This window comes from Scyliorhinus torazame, chromosome 6, assembly GCF_047496885.1.
Source record: "Scyliorhinus torazame isolate Kashiwa2021f chromosome 6, sScyTor2.1, whole genome shotgun sequence".
NCBI classification, from domain to species: domain Eukaryota; kingdom Metazoa; phylum Chordata; class Chondrichthyes; order Carcharhiniformes; family Scyliorhinidae; genus Scyliorhinus; species Scyliorhinus torazame.
The window spans coordinates 310,442,299-310,457,901 of record NC_092712.1 but is presented as its reverse complement, the minus strand read 5'-3'; the positions used below and the strand labels follow the sequence as shown (position 1 = coordinate 310,457,901).

At 45.2% G+C, this 15,603-nt stretch overlaps 1 protein-coding gene across 8 annotated transcripts in view; it reads left to right on the top strand.

Moving 5' to 3' along the window:
* Positions 1-15,603, top strand: part of trak1a (trafficking protein, kinesin binding 1a) — a 266,087-nt gene that overhangs the window by 246,744 nt on the left and 3,740 nt on the right. For 4 of the 8 annotated variants that reach the window (XM_072510051.1, XM_072510052.1, XM_072510056.1 and 1 more), the window contains 4 exons: positions 2,768-3,087; positions 6,977-7,303; positions 8,289-8,402; positions 10,497-10,599. In XM_072510051.1, coding sequence (XP_072366152.1) covers positions 2,768-3,087; positions 6,977-7,303; positions 8,289-8,402; positions 10,497-10,599 — 864 coding nt within the window. The remainder of the gene's footprint in view (positions 1-2,767; positions 3,088-6,976; positions 7,304-8,288; positions 8,403-10,496; positions 10,600-15,603) is intronic. The other 4 variants (XM_072510054.1, XM_072510058.1, XM_072510053.1 and 1 more) reach the window with 2 other exon arrangements.

Here is a 15,603-nt window from a genome sequence, read left to right as displayed (position 1 = left end):
GTATTCGGTTAAAGTAGCCAATTGTTAACCTCTTACCACCATTTCCCCCTCAAATTATCCTGGAGTAAAAAGGAATTGCAACTGTATTGCATTTTTATCACATCATCTTCATTACGTCCCAATAATAGACCGCTGTTTTCTGGAGGGGGAGATTGGATGGGAGTCAGACATGTTGGGAATAGTAAAAGTGGGCGGCACGGTCGCATAGTGGCTAGCACTGCTGCTTCACGGCGCCAGGGTTCCAGCTTAAATTCCAGCTTGGGTCACTGGCTGTGCGGAGTCTGCACGTGCTCCCCGTGTCTGCTTGGGTTTCCTCCGGGTGCTCCGGTTTCCTCCCACAAGTCCCGAAAGACGTGCTTGTTAGGTGAATTGGACGTTCTGAATTCCCCCTCTTGTGTACCCGAACAGGCACTGGAATGTGGCGACTAGGGGCTTTTCACAGTAACTTCATTGCAGTGTTAATGTAAGCCTGCTTGTGACACTAATAAAGATTATTATTATTATGAGTGAGAGAGGGTAGCTCGTTTCATGCTGAACACAACGTACCGAGCATACGAACAAGAACCAGGAGGAGACCATTCAGCCCCTCGAGTCTGCTCCGCCACTTAATTAGATCATGGCTGACCTGATAGTAACCTCAAATCTGCATCCTGACAGGGGGTTGAATTTAAGAGTCTTAAATGGCATACAAGGAGAGAGAGAGGTGGAGATGTCTGTGCACAGATCTTTGAAGGTGGCAATACAAGTTAACGCATTAGTTAACAATAGGATTCTGGCATCTCTAATTAGAGACACAGATTACAAAAGCCAGGAAGTTACGCCAAACCTATGTATTAAAAAAAATAGTTGTGTGTTCAATCCTGGGCTCCATGTGGAAACGCTTTGGAAATGGTTCCAGTGGAATGAAGCAGCCATTTTGTGGCTAGACTGGAGAGGCTAGGGCTGTTCTCATTAGGACAGAGAAAAGCTAAGAGGAGATTTGGCACAGCCGCTTAAAATCATGAACGTTTCAGATTGAGTAAATGGAGAGAGAGCCTTTCCCGTGGCTGTACGTACATAAGGTGATCCGCAAGATAACCGGAGATGACGTGAGGAGATAATCGCAGAAGATGCTGGAGACACTCAGCAGGTTGGGCACAATCACTGCAGAGAGAAACATTTCCTGTTTCTTCTGATGAGCAGTTGTTGACCTGAAATGTTGGGCGCGATTTAACGGGCTCACCACGGCGCCCGGACTCGGTGACACGACGATGCCGTTGAATCTCGCGAGAGGGCTCTCGCGAGATTTGTGACGTTCGAAACGCCTCGCGTTTAAACACGTCTGCGCCATATTCTCCTGGGGCCCAGGAACCGGCGGACCTCGCCATGGCGCTGTTAGCGTGGTTTCCACAATGTGGACCAGGCTTAACGCCACCTGGGGGGAGCGGGGGGGTGGGGGGGGGGTCTGTCAGGCCATTAGAGACCCCTGGGCATGTCGGGTTCTGGGCAGGGTAGTATCCTCGCACACCTGCTGACACCCGGGCACAGCCAGGCTGGCAGGGGCACTGCCGGGGTGTCAGTCTGGCAGTGCCAAAGTGCCTAGTTGCCAGATTGTCTGTGCCAGAGCTAAAAGGGGGGGGGTTCTAGGACTCTGTACCAGGTAAGTTGGGTGTAGTGGGGGGGGGGGGGGGGGGGGTTCTGAAGGCTGCTGAGGGGGGCATCAGATCAGGGCGGCATTTAAAAATGGTGCCCGATCCACGAATGCTCTTGCTGCACCGCTGAGCTGAGCTCGTTAGTGCAGGCAATGCTGCAAGTGCAGCCTTGGCAGGGCATTCCTCGCCGAGGCAGAAGAAAATGGCTCAGTGCCGTTAAATAATGTTAGGGCCGAGAAACACTCCGCCAGTCGTGCCCAAAACTAGATTCTGTTTCTGTCCTGTTAAATCGCGCCCGTTAACTCTCTTTCTATCTTCGCCAATGCTGCCTGACCTGCTGAATATTTCCAGAATTTTCTGCTTTTAGTCAGATTCCCAGAATCTGCGATATTTTGTTTTTGTTACACGGGGAGATTTTTAAAAATGCGGCGAGTGGTCAGGATTTGGAATGCACTGCTTTTTAGGATGGTAAATATTGCGATCCAATATTATTCCCCAAATGGGAGTTGTGTGAATATTTGAAGGAGAAAATGCTTTGGCGATTGGGGAAAGAACGGGAAAGTGGAACTAACAGGAGTCCACTTTGAAAGAGCTGGCAGAGACCTGGTGGGCAATTGGCCTCCTTCAGTGCCCGACCAGTCTATGACTCTAAGCATGTCTTTGGTTTGGGCTTGCTGGCACTGATCTGAGATGGTTAAAACTTTGCGGGATGACACAAAAATCAATTAATTAAACAGGTTACGTTGAATTATTCAATTAATTAGCACTAATTAAATAGTGAGGCAAGTAATCGATCCCCTCCCCTTTCGCTTGTTGGTAGAAATCACTTCCACCTGCCTCCGGTTTCCTCCCACAATCCAAAGATGTGCAGGTTCGGTGGATTGGCCATGCTAAATTTCCCCTTCGTGTCCAAAGTTGTGCGGGTTACGTGGGGTTACAGGGATAGGATAGTGGGCCTAGGTTGTGTGCTCTTTCAGAGCTTCTGAATGGGCTCCTTCTACACTGGAGAAGGATGTATACCTGCAGGCCAGTGACATTGGACATTGAAAACATACAGGTGCTGTTCAGTGATTGCAGTGTTAATGTAAGCCTACTTGTGACACTAATACAGATTATTATTATTATTCTAATTTCAGAAATGAGGATAAAGATAAGAAGCTCGGCCAGCCAGGAACCCCCGGCTCCAGGGATTTACAGGCAGCTCTGCGACGCCTCTCGCTTCGGCGAGAGAACTACCTGTGTGAAAGGAGGTTTTTCGAGGATGAGCGGGAGAGGAAGTTGCACGAGTTGGCGGAAAAGGGGGAAATCTCGAGTGGGTCCGCGACGCCGACGGAAAGCATCATGTCTTTAGGAACAAACCTCTCTGGGATATCTGACTTCACAAGGTTTTCAGGAATGTCTTTCAGCAGCCGGTCATACCTGCCAGAGAAACTGCAGATTGTGAAGCCCTTGGAAGGTGATGCGAAACAGCGCCCTCTTTATGTCCTGGTCTTTGATACCCTTTGGTCTCTAATGCACCATAAAAAATCAGGAGCCCTCTGTACCAAGTATTCTTTCTATTTCAGAGATAGCCAGCCGCGATGCTTGTTTGAGGTCCTCTGAAATGCTCCTGCCTCCGACCCTTTTGAGAATTGTTACTGTGTTTAGTATTGATGGAAAACAAACCCAATTTTTAACATTAAAGATACTGCCATCAGCTACATTGGCTAAAATACCGCTCGTGTTTGTTCTGAATCTTTCACTACTCTTGATTAACAAGCCAAACAGCATCATGTTCATAAACTGCAAAGGAAATTTAGCACTCAGCGGGTTAAGCATGAAGGTGTATTTCTGGATCTTAGTCCCTCGTGTGCTTTCATTTTGTGTTTCAAATCCTTGAAAGAACAGCTTAATTCAGTTATGTGCTTATTTTAAAGGACATCTCTTATTGTTTGAGACACAACCTTGTTTAATTCTTGTCAACCTTTTTAAACTACCTTTCAGTTAGGGTTGTCGAGATATAGCATCAATTCATTCATACTTATTTCAAATAAAAATTGCATTGAATTTCTGTCTTCTGCTTTGGTTTCTGTTTCTCTCATTTCTATACTTTTCCATCCTTTTTGTCGCAAATCATTGTGTGTGTGTGTGTGTGTCGTGCGTGCGTGCGTGTTGGTGGAGTTGAGCTATCAACAGATTCAGCCGTTGAATCATATGTTTTAAATTTAGAGTACCCGATTCATTTTTTCCAATTAAGAGGCAATTTAGCGTGGCCAATCCACCTACCCTGCACATCTTTGGGTTGTGGGGGTGAAACGCATGCAAACAAGGGGAGAATGTGCAAACTCCACATGGACAGTGACCCAGAGCCGGGATCGAGCTTGGGACCTTGGCGCCCTGAGGCAGCAATGCTAATCACTGCACCACCGTGCTGCCCGAATTATATATGGACAAGTAGAAGTATCTTTTTTATTAAACGTGGTTAGGATTTTTCTAGGGAAGGTACGCTATTCCCTCATGTGTTTAGTTCCTGCCCCAAATCCTTTTTTATATTTAATGGTAATTGTTGGTACTGTTTGCCTTTGGGTCAGAATGCCAATTATAACAAGCAAATAAGCATGGATGGAACCTTATTTAAAATCTGGCTCACCAAAAGCAGGACGAATTCTATGAACTAATAACGTGAGCGACAAAATGGGCCATGGCAACATTTATTCACTGGGATATGTGGCAAGGAACTGCTTATACGCTGGTGTTACATAGCAATGGGCTATTCAGTGAAATGGTTAGAAGAGTGGTATTGGGGCGGTATGCGGCGCAGTGGTTAGCACTGGGACTGCGGCGCTGAGGACCCGGGTTCAAATCTCGACCCTGGGTCGCTGGCCGTGTGGAGTTTGCACATTCCCCCCGTGTCTGCGTGGGTTTCACCCCCACAACCCAAAGATGTGCAGGCTAGGTGGATTGGCCATGCTAAATTGCCCCTTATTTGGAGAGCAAATAATTGGGTGCTCTAAATTTATAAAAAAAGAGAAGAGTGGTAGAATTCTAATAAGGGATGTTGCAAGATCTGCATCTTTGCCATCTACCCTTATTATATCCTTTGTGCAATGACGAAAGAAGGTGCAGCTTATAAACTGCCCCCAGCCTCTTTACTGCCGCAGATATGTTGGCCAGGATTCTCTGACCTGGTTGGCCCTGCCATCGTTGTCATCGAGAACGTAGAATTTGGCACTCAGCCAAAACTCCATTCACTTCAGCGGGACCCAAGAATCCCAGCCATGGGTGAGGTCGGAAAATTCCGGCCAGCGTGCCCAGGTGTTTTTGAATGCAAAACAATTGGGTGTTTGTACCAGAAAGCACCCTCTATAGTCTTTGGTCGACTGAATTTCCTTTGCAATGCAATATATGAACTTGATTTCTGGTAGCTCTTTCTTTGAACTAATTTGTAAATGGGTAACAATTGGTGAAAATGGTTGTTTTTCTCTCATGTTTAAAATTACTTCCAGATTTTTGTGTTTATAAAATGCTCTTGTTTTCAACTGTACCAAATCATGAAACACAAATGTAGCATCATTCCCATGTTTAAGAATGGATTTATTGACAATTAAAGCACAAAGGGACCTGCAAGAGCGTAGGTTTGTGCGGTAGCCTCTTAACAAGCTCCCATGGACCCGAGGCTAGATTCACTGCTTGATAATGTAACTAAGCACATCAATCAAAAGCTGTTTCTATCCCTGTGTTGTGCTGACTTCGCTCATCTCAGCAGAGTTTTGAGTGCCGTAATTGGTTTCTGTAGCTCTAGGGCTCCTGGTTGCTATCCAGTGATCTTCGCTGAAAGCATCTACACCCAGACAGGCGCGATTGCTAGGGACACACTGGAAGGTTGTCAGCACCCATGAGGAAGATATCCCAATGAGGATCACTATCCTGAGGAAAAGAGTTGGGGGATGAGAGCAGGGTGGAAGGCAGAAGTTAAAAGCTTTCCGTTTCCTGAATTTGACCTTCACCTGAGCGATCGATTGAAAGGGTGATAAAGAAATCAGCAAATATCTTTTAAGAGGCTAGTAGTGCATGTAGCGATGGATGATTAAGTTTCTCTTTAACAGCAATTGTGGGACAATGCACAATGCTGACTTCGACTGGACTTGGACACATCTGTGTGCAGTGATACCTCCCTATCAGAGGGTTCACTTGCTAAAGACATTTGTTCGCAAATGGAATGTGTTTCTTGTATTTGATTTAAACATCACTTCTTTTCTTAAGTTTTTATAAAAAATTTGCAATTTACTTTGCACAATTGCTTCGTACTAATGTTTGTACTAAAAAAACTAACACTAAAATATCATTGAATAACAGAGATTGCCAAAGTATCCTAAAGGAACGAAGCAAATTTCAATCGTTATAATTAATGAACTGAAATTATACCTTGTAATCTCCAATGCACAGCAATGATAGCATGCTTGCCTCTTAAAAGGTTAAAACATTTCGGGATGATAAAATATTTTGGGCTTGAGAACCTCACTAGGGAGGAGGCAGACTTCCAGTAGTTCCCTATTTCCCATTAGAATATTCTATTAATAATTTTTAATTTAATAAACTTTATTGTCACAAGTAGGCTTACATTAACACTGCAATGAAGTTACTGTGAAAATCCCCTAGTCGCCACATTCTGGCGCCTGTTCGGGTACACGGAGGGAGAATTTAGAATGTCCAATTCACACAACAGCTTTCTTTCAGAACTTGTGGGAGGAAACTCCCGGAGCACCCGGAGGAAACCCACGCAGACACGAGGAGGACGTGCAGACTCCGCACAGACAGTGACCCAAGCCAGGAATCGAACCTGGGACCCTGGCGCTGTGAAGCAACAGTGCTAACCACTGTGGTGCATGGTGTCAACAGTGGTTAGCACTGCTGCCTCACAGCGCGGAGGACCTGGGTTCGATCCTGGACCTGGGTCACTGTCCCTGCGGAGTTTGCACATTCTTCCTGTGTCTGCGTGGGTCTCACCCCACAATCCAAAGATGTGCAGGGTAGGTGGATTGGTCATGCTAAATTGCCCCTTAATTGGAAAATAATTGGGTACTCTAAATTTATCCAAAAAAATTATATTCTATTAAATTAATTTCAAAAGTAAATCTAGTTTTACTAAAAGCAAATTAGTCAACGTGGTAAACCAAGCATGCAATATTTGAGAAGCTTCTTAAATGAGATGCTTAAAGTAACATGTTAACGCATTGAGAATGAATGCATGATTGGGCAGCCTGAACATTTAATTCCACCCACTGCTTAAATCATTGCTGTTAACTAACTTTATTGTAATGGTCAGCGTATTGTGTACATAAATTTGATGTATTTTGTGTTAACAGGTTCAGTAACTTTGCACCACTGGCAGCAACTGGCCCAACCAAACCTGGGAGGAATCCTTGACCCACGGCCTGGCGTTGTCACCAAGGGCTTCAGGCCTCTGGAGCTGGACACTGAGCAAGTTTACCACTTGGCCGATTACGAAGAAGATGAACCCGGTGACACTTCTTTCCGGGGCCTAGCTACCTCAACCCCGGTGCAGCACAGGGAGACCTCAGGTGAGAGGTCGAATGCACAAGTGCCTGTATCACACAGCAAGACGTTAGTGATGCAGTGTCAGCCAAACGCAGTGGATTCACAGGAGTCAGCAGACGGTGATGAGGCTTCTGGTGAGGGAGCATCTCCTGTCACGTGAAATTGCCATTGGACAGGATACTAAATGTTAGAGGATTTGGTTCACATCAAAATGATATCTATATATTACTATGCCTTATTAAGTGGGGCGCATTTGTTTGCAGATTAGTTTCAGATCTAAATAATAATGCAGCATAGAAAATGGGTATTCTTTGTCTTTCTGTTAAAAGCTCTCACTGACAATTCTAGTTATTACTATCACTCGTTCTTGCAGAGTGCATGTAGAATTTTGCACCTTATTTTCTATTTTTATTCCTTAGCCCTTTGGCATGCGGGATACTGTATATTTGTGGATTTTCACTGGGGTTGTAGCACCCAGTAGGAAGCAGTATTTGCCAAATTGGAACCCTGGGGCCGAAAATGGATTAAACTGTATCGCAGAGGCTGTATAATATCCTCGTGGAGATCAGACGATGGCCGTAAAGTGCTCAAAGTATTGCTGCCATCACTTGACCTCAATGCCATCTATGTTCTCTTATTGTATAATGTGCGTAACAAATCCCCCCACACTGCACTTTCCCATTGGGCATTGTCAGTGATGGCCAAGGCATGTATGTAGGTCAAACAGGGGAGACTATCGAAATGCCAAAGTCAAACGCATTTCTTATCTGACGTGCAGCTCGGGAAAATATGTGGCTGCTTCATGCAATGCAACTTCACCAAATAACCTTTAGTTAAGTCGCACGGAACTTATTTTTAACATTATACGCTAATCCGTGAGTTTGTCACAAAAGGTGAAACTTTCCACTGCTTTGGTGAGTGATCGTAATGCACCTTTTAAATGATACATTTCTATGTTCCGAGATTTCAATGTGATGGCTCAAGATCTTCTCTTGAAAGGGAAAGTGAAGAGGGGTGGGGGGGGGTGGGGAAAGGGATGCTTTTATACAATAATTATACCCTTAGTAAGGGGCTTTCCAATGGTGCCTTTTGTCATTTTGTCCTCTTCTGTCATTAAAGCATTGGAGGATACTTGGATCATGAATATTGGCCACCCTCTGGAATCTCGTGCAGTGGCCCATTATTTGTGTATGGGCCAAGTTGGTGAAGCCATTGACAAAGTGTATGCGCATGGTATGACGGCTAAGCTAATCTTGCCTTTCCCTGACGTTCGTGTCTGCTCCCTTCTGCTCGTGATCAAGGGCACAAATTTTGCCCCTGCCTCCCCACCCCCCCAACGGTTATGTAATCGTGGCCCAACATTAGTTGTTGCTTCCAGAAAGGAGGCGATACAATTGAGCGACGAGGGGAGGGCCCCTGCATGCCTTAACCTCGTCTTCCCATTTGATGACTGTGTTGTACAGGTAATTATTTTCTTTAAAAGCAGATTGGTTGCGTTTCAAAGAAATTTCATATAGGTCAGTATGTACAGGGTTCCTTTCAAGCATAACTGCTGATTTGCTAACATATATAACCAGTTTTGCATGGCAACAAAATTTTGGGCCTAGAAACTGTGAGGAATTCTATCCCCCACCCCCAACCCCAACTGCTGGGATAGCTAATACTGACCTCCTTTGCTACTTTGGGAATTGTAAGTTTCACTTGATCTTCTGCTGCTCGCTTTCTCTCGAGCTCTTCAAAATTCTCTCTGATGTGCATGGATTTGTTTTAATAGATTTTCTTCTTCTTTAACGCTTGATTTGTTCTTTTCTGATTCAATTCATATTCCACCAGGAATTTACTTGATATCTTTTCATTAGTATTAAAATATTCCTTCACATTTTGAAGGTTTTGTGAAGTCAGAACCCTCCTCCCCTGCACCTCCGCACCCCGCTGCCAGAAAGCAGTGGAGGCTGGGTCATTGAATTTATTCAAAGTAGACAGATTTTTGATCGACAAGGGGGTCGAGGGTTTGGGGGGTGGGGTGGTGGGAACAGACAGGAAAGTGGAGTTGACCCCACAACCAGATCAACCATGATCTGATTGAATGGCCGAGCAGGCTCAAAAGGGCCAATTGGCTTACACCTGCTCCCACGTTCTACGTACCTAAGTCGCGACTGCAGGCCAATGCACCAAATGATAGAATATTCCTGGTAAAATGCACTTTTTAACAACCTCGTAATATTGGGCAGCATGGCGGCACAGTGGTTAGCACTGCAGCCTCACGGCGCCGAGGCCCCAGGTTCGATCCCGGCCCTGGGTCACTGTCCGTGTGGAGTTTGCACTTCCTCCATGCGTCTGCGTGGGTTTCGCCCCCACAACCCAAAGATGTGCAGGGTAGGTGGATTGGCCGCGCTAAATTGCCCTTTAATTGGAAAAAATGAATTGGGTACTCTAAATTTATTTTAAAAAAGACCAACTCAAAATACCGGAGCGCTCTCGTGTTAGCTTAAACCATGCTTTATTTAAAGAAAGGAACAATCTCGACCATTGGGATAAATCAGTAAAAGTAAATCTACTGCATTTACAAGCACATTAGAACATTGCTTGGCAGTGGTTTTTAAAGAAGCGATACCCTGGCTTTTGCCAGCTGCTGTTCCCATTGCTGCAGTCAACTTTTCTTCTCCTGTTCAAAACGCAGATCGGTTCGATCATATAGGAAGCCAAAAGTATTGCTGTGACATGCCAAGTATTCTTGAATGAAACCATGTCACAGTTTTGATCCAGAGGTATTTAGATTTGTATCTTGGGTAGAGCACCATCCTTATTGTACAGGACCATTTAGTGCCAGTTCTTCAATGCAACTCTGAGATAACCTGAACGTGAGGTCCATCTCCAAGAATCTCCAGTGGCTTATGCAATCGTAGCAGAATTCCCCACCCCTCCAAGTGTAATTCAATCAGTTTCAGCTCCTTCTAGGCAGAGCAGTTGATGCTTCCTCCCAGCGTGTTGATTTGGGATGTCACAGTAACGCAATAACAAAATCAAAAATGAATGCTTTATGCTCTTCCCAATCCAGGCAGACCAGAACTCCTGCAGGAAAAGAAAGACAATTTTTAAAAGCGCACGCAGACACAAGCATAAGAGCAAAACGATAAGAGAATTCAGAGTTATCTAAATTTTGTGCAAGCCGGGTGACTGGTCTGGAAAGGGTTGCGAAATCTGGTGTCGGCTTTGTTGAGAATTGATTAATGGCTTTGAAACTGCCGCAATAGCTGCTGATGTGTGTTTTCTGCTGTTTCCCTTTTTTTACCCCCTTCCTCCCCTCCTCCACTTCACTTACTTCAGTTCACTACCCTGGTAAATGTATGTCTCATACCAGCTCCACCTTTACCTTCACAACCTGCCGCATTCTTCACCCCTCTGATGAACTCGCACAAGTCACTTCAAGGTAAGCGCAGGTCCTTTCACATATATCAATCTAATTTCAACTTGTCTCTGTTTTTTTTTCTTTTAATGTGAGAAAACTTAAGTGCGTGAGAAATTGTTGCTGTTCTTGCCAGTCTGCGGGACCCCCTCACAGGCAGTTGCCGCCTTTTTGTCAAGTTAAAAACTGGTCAGGGGCTGCAATAGGACACACTGGGAAGGATGCCTCAATTCGGATTGCTTTGCTGCAGTTAAACAAACTACCTTGATTACTGATCAGTTCAATTCAGCCTAGGTAACATCGAGTGAGGCGGAGAACACCGATCGTTTTCAGAATTATTTCTTGTTAGATTCGGTTTTTACATTTTAGAATTGATTGAGTGGTCTAAATCCCAACACAGATTTATTAATCGCCCCTTCCATCTGTTATTGCCATGGTGCAAAGCCTATGTTTGTGTGTAGAATCTGTCACAAACCCAAGTGTAATATGAAGGGACCTCTAGATACAATTCCTGGAATAAATTGATAGCGTTTGCACTGTTTAAACAAGACACAAGTTGGTAAAACCCATCATTCTTTTGGTTTTAATATGCATTAGTTTTCCTTAATATTGATTTTGGAGAATGAGGACGTCTTATTTTTCAAGTCAGACCTTTGCTCTACTCCGAGAAGTGATGTGGAGATGCCGGCGTTGGACTGGGGTGGGCACAGTAAGAAGTCTTACAACAGGAATTGGTGGATGTTGAGTCTGGAGAAGGGAATGTAGATAGCCTGGGTCACATTGAGAACTAAAAAGACGAGGTGTTAGGCGTCTTGAAAAATATTAAGGTAGGTAAGTCCCCAGGGCCTGATGGGATCTACACCAGAATACTGAAGGAGGCTAGAGAGGAAATTGCTGAGGCCTTGACAGAAATCTTTGGATCCTCACTGTCTTCAGGTGATGTCCCGGAGGACTGGAGAATAGCCAATGTTGTTCCTTTGTTTAAGAAGGGTAGCAAGGATAATCCAGGGAACTACAGGCCTTTGAGCCTTGCATCAGTGGTAGGGAAATTACTGGAGAGAATTCTTCGAGACAGGATCTACTCCCATTTGGAAACAAATGGACGTATTAGCGAGAGGCAGCACGGTTTTGTGAAGGGGAGGTCGTGTCTCACTAACTTGATAGAGTTTTTCGAGGAGGTCACAAAGATGATTGATGCAGGTAGGGCAGTGACTGTTGTCTGTATGGACTTCAGTAAGGCCTTTGACAAGGTCCCTCATGGCAGATTGGTACAAAGGGTGAAGTCACACGGGATCAGGGGTGAGCTGGCAAGATGGATACAGAACTGGCTAGGTCATAGGAGGCAGAGAGTAGCAATGGAAGGGTGCTTTTCTGATTGGAGGGCTGTGACTAGTGGTGTTCCGCAGGGATCAGTGCTGGGACCTTTGCTGTTCATAGTATGTATCAATGATTTGGAGGAAAATGTAACTGGTCTGATTAGTAAGTTTGCGGACGACACAAAGGTGAGTGGAATTGCGGAAAAGCGATGAGGACTGTCAGAGGATACAGCAGGATTTAGATCGTTTGGAGACTAGGGCAGAGAGATGGCAGATGGTGTTTAATCCGGACAAATGTGAGGTAATGCATTTGGAAGGTCTATTGCAGGTAGGGAATATACAGTGAATGGTTGAACCCGCAAGAGTATTGACAGTCAGAGAGATCTATGTGTACACTGAAAGGGGCAATACAGGTGGAGAAGGCATACGGCATGCTTGCCTTCATTGGCCGGGGCATTGAGTATAAAAATTGGCTAGTCATGTTGCGGCTGTATAGAACCTTAGTTAGGCCACACTTGGAGTATAGTGTTCAATTCTGGTCGCCACACTACCAGAAGGATGTGGAGGCTTTAGAGAGGGTGCAGAAGAGATTTACCAGGATGTTGCCTGGTATGGAGGGCATTAACTATGAGGAGAGGTTGAATAAACTCGGTTTGTTCTCACTGGAACGACGGAGGTTGAGGTGCGACCCGATAGGGGTCTACAAAATTATGAGGGGCATAGACAGAGTAGATAGTCAGAGGCTTTTTACCAGGTTAGAGGGGTCAATTACTAGGGGGCATAGGTTTAAGGTGCCAGGGGCAAGGTTTAGAGGAGATGTACGAGGCAAGTTTTTTTTTACACAGAGGGTAGTGGGTGCCTGGAACTCGCTGCCGGAAGAGGTGGTGGAAGCAGGGACGATAATGATGTTTAAGGGGCATCTTGACAAATACATGAATAGGATGGGAATAGAGGGATAGGGACCCCGGAAGTGTAGACAATTTTAGTTTAGACGGGCAGCATGGTCGGCACAGGCTTGGAGGGCCGAAGGCCCTGTTCCTGTGCTGTACTTTTCGTCTTTGTTTGTTCTTTGTTAACATCAGGTTAAAGTCCAACAGGCTTGTTTCGAATCACTTGCTTTCGGAGCGTAGCTCCTTCATCATCAGGTGAGTGGCTCGTCTGATGAACGAGCTGCACTCCGAAAGCCAGTGTTTCCAAATAAACCCGTTGGACTTTAACCTGGTGTTGTAAGACTTCTTTTTTTCTTAATAAATTTAGTGCACCCAATTCATTTTTTCCAATTAAGGGGCAATTTAGCATGTCCAATCCACCTACCCTGCACATCTTTGTGTTTTGTGGGGCGAAACCCACGCAAGCACGGGGAGAATGTGCAAACTCCACACGGACAGTGACCCAGAGCCCGGATCGAACCTGGGACCTCGGCGCCATGAGACTGCAGTGCTAACCACTGCACCACCGTGCTGCCTTTTGTAAGACTTCTTACTTCTCCTAGAGGCAAGACTAACGAACTTGCACCTTCCTCCAAATTTTGTCAGATGTGCACAGGTACCTTATCTGGCACCTCAAATTCTAAATGACCCCAAAAAACAGCTGCATTCAAAATTAGCAACTTGGGTAGTAATTTGAATAAAACCCTTTTATTCTTATATTATTTTCTGTTTCCTAAGTACATGTTCGGCCTTAAACCTAAAATCTCCCAAATCCAGCACACATCCAGTCCCGAGAGTCCTGTACGGGGCCTGGTACCTATATATCAATTTTAAACTGTATTTTTAACACCAGAAACACCAGTTGGCATGCCCCAGAGGCACAGAGATATTTGTTCACGTACTGACCCTAATTAGTGTGTTGATGCCAGGATTTGAAGGTATCTCACACGATTGTGTGCTGATTGACTGAAAGAGAACAGTCCTCCCCTATAGTCATTTAATTCACTTGTTGGCAGAAAAATGCAGAGAGCAATTCCTTAACGACGTATGATTTTCCACAGGTCTGAGGAGGAGGGTGAAATTGCAGTGTGCCATCGCATTTGAGGGATAAATATAGGGCAAAGGCTGACCCACTGGGGTGAGATGCACTGCCAGGGATGCCAAAGCTGGCCCAATAGAAGTGGAAGTGAGGAATGTCGGAATGTGGAGATTTTTTAGCAAATCTAACCAAATAGTTGACTCCTTCACTCCAGCACGAGATGTCAAGTTAACAGTTGCCTGCTGTTTGACATAGTTTAATTTTATCATTGGTGCATGGAGGCAAACTTCGAAACGTGAAAATTGTAAGAAAATGATTGGGGGGGGAAATGAGGCTACGTTGAAATCCTTTTTTTCCAAGTGCTGAGTGGCTGTGGTCTTGCTTTTTGCTCCATTAGCTTTTTTAGAGCGTGCAGCATGAACTGAATGTTGTCTTTTTCTTTTGATGATGTCCAATATTAATGGTGAGACATTATTGGTCTGCTGTTTTCCACTAATGAAAATAAAAAGGAGAAAGCATGACACAGGGAACAGGTGTTCACCTCATCGAGCCTGTTCATTGCACTGATCAGGTACCTTGTACCCACTCGAGTCCCCAAGGAGAATGGTGATGATGCAGAACTCCTGAATATTTGCCTATCTCAACTCCTCTTCTAATTTTTGTTGGTCCACTCCCCTTCCGATAGCGACCCCGCCAAACCCAGCAGCCCCGTGGCATACAATTCTGATCTTTCTAAACTCCAACCCCAACTCCTAACCAGATGCCTCTCTCTGGCTCCTTTTGTGTGCTAATTGGTGCAGCATTGACTTGTCAGCGAGTGAATTCTGTTTGTTAAAGCGGTGGCGGGATGGTTTTACACCGGGAAGTCACACTTGAATAAGTTACCTTTCTGGGAGCAAAATATGCAAATTATTTTCTGACACTGGCTGTGTCACATCGGTTGTAGCATTGTTTGCACTAGGGAAGTTTTTGTGCATAAATGCTCCTATCAGTTTGTTTAATTTGCATAAATGTTCCTCATCTCATGTCAGTTTCATTATTCAACAAGATTGCACGAGCATATCAAAATAGTTATACGTGTTTTGAAAATACATTTCGATAAGTGTGTGGTGAATATATATATCACAAACACGGGATGAACAGCGCAAATAGACCTTGGCCAGTGTGGTCAATGTGCCAGTCAGTAATGCGACGGAACTGATTTCATAGAGAGCTAGCTGCTCCAGAGATTTGATAGAGGTGCACAAAATCATGGAGTCTGGACAGAGTGGATAAGGTGAAGCTGTCGCCCTTGGCAGAAGGGTTGCGAAACAGAACACACCGATTTGAGGTGAATGGCAAACGAACCAAAGGAGGTACGAGGGAAATGTTTGTTGACACACTGGTGAGGCTCTGGAATGCAGTGCCTGATGGTGTGCTGGAGGCAAATTCAATCATGGCTTTCAAGGCGAATTAGATGATTATCTGAAGAGGAACAAATCGCAGTATTATGGGGGACTATATGGCGGCACGGTAGCACAGTGGCTAGCACTGTTGCTTCACAGCACCAGGGACTCTGGTTCGATTCCCGGCTTGGGTCACTATCTGCGCGGTGTCTGCACGTTCTCCCCGTGCCTGCGTGGGCTTCTCCGGGTGCTCCAGTTTCCTCCCACGAGTCCCGAAAGACGTGCTTATTGGGTGAATTGGACATTCTGAATTCTCCCTCTGTGTACCCGAACAGGCGCCGGAATGTGGTGACTGGGGC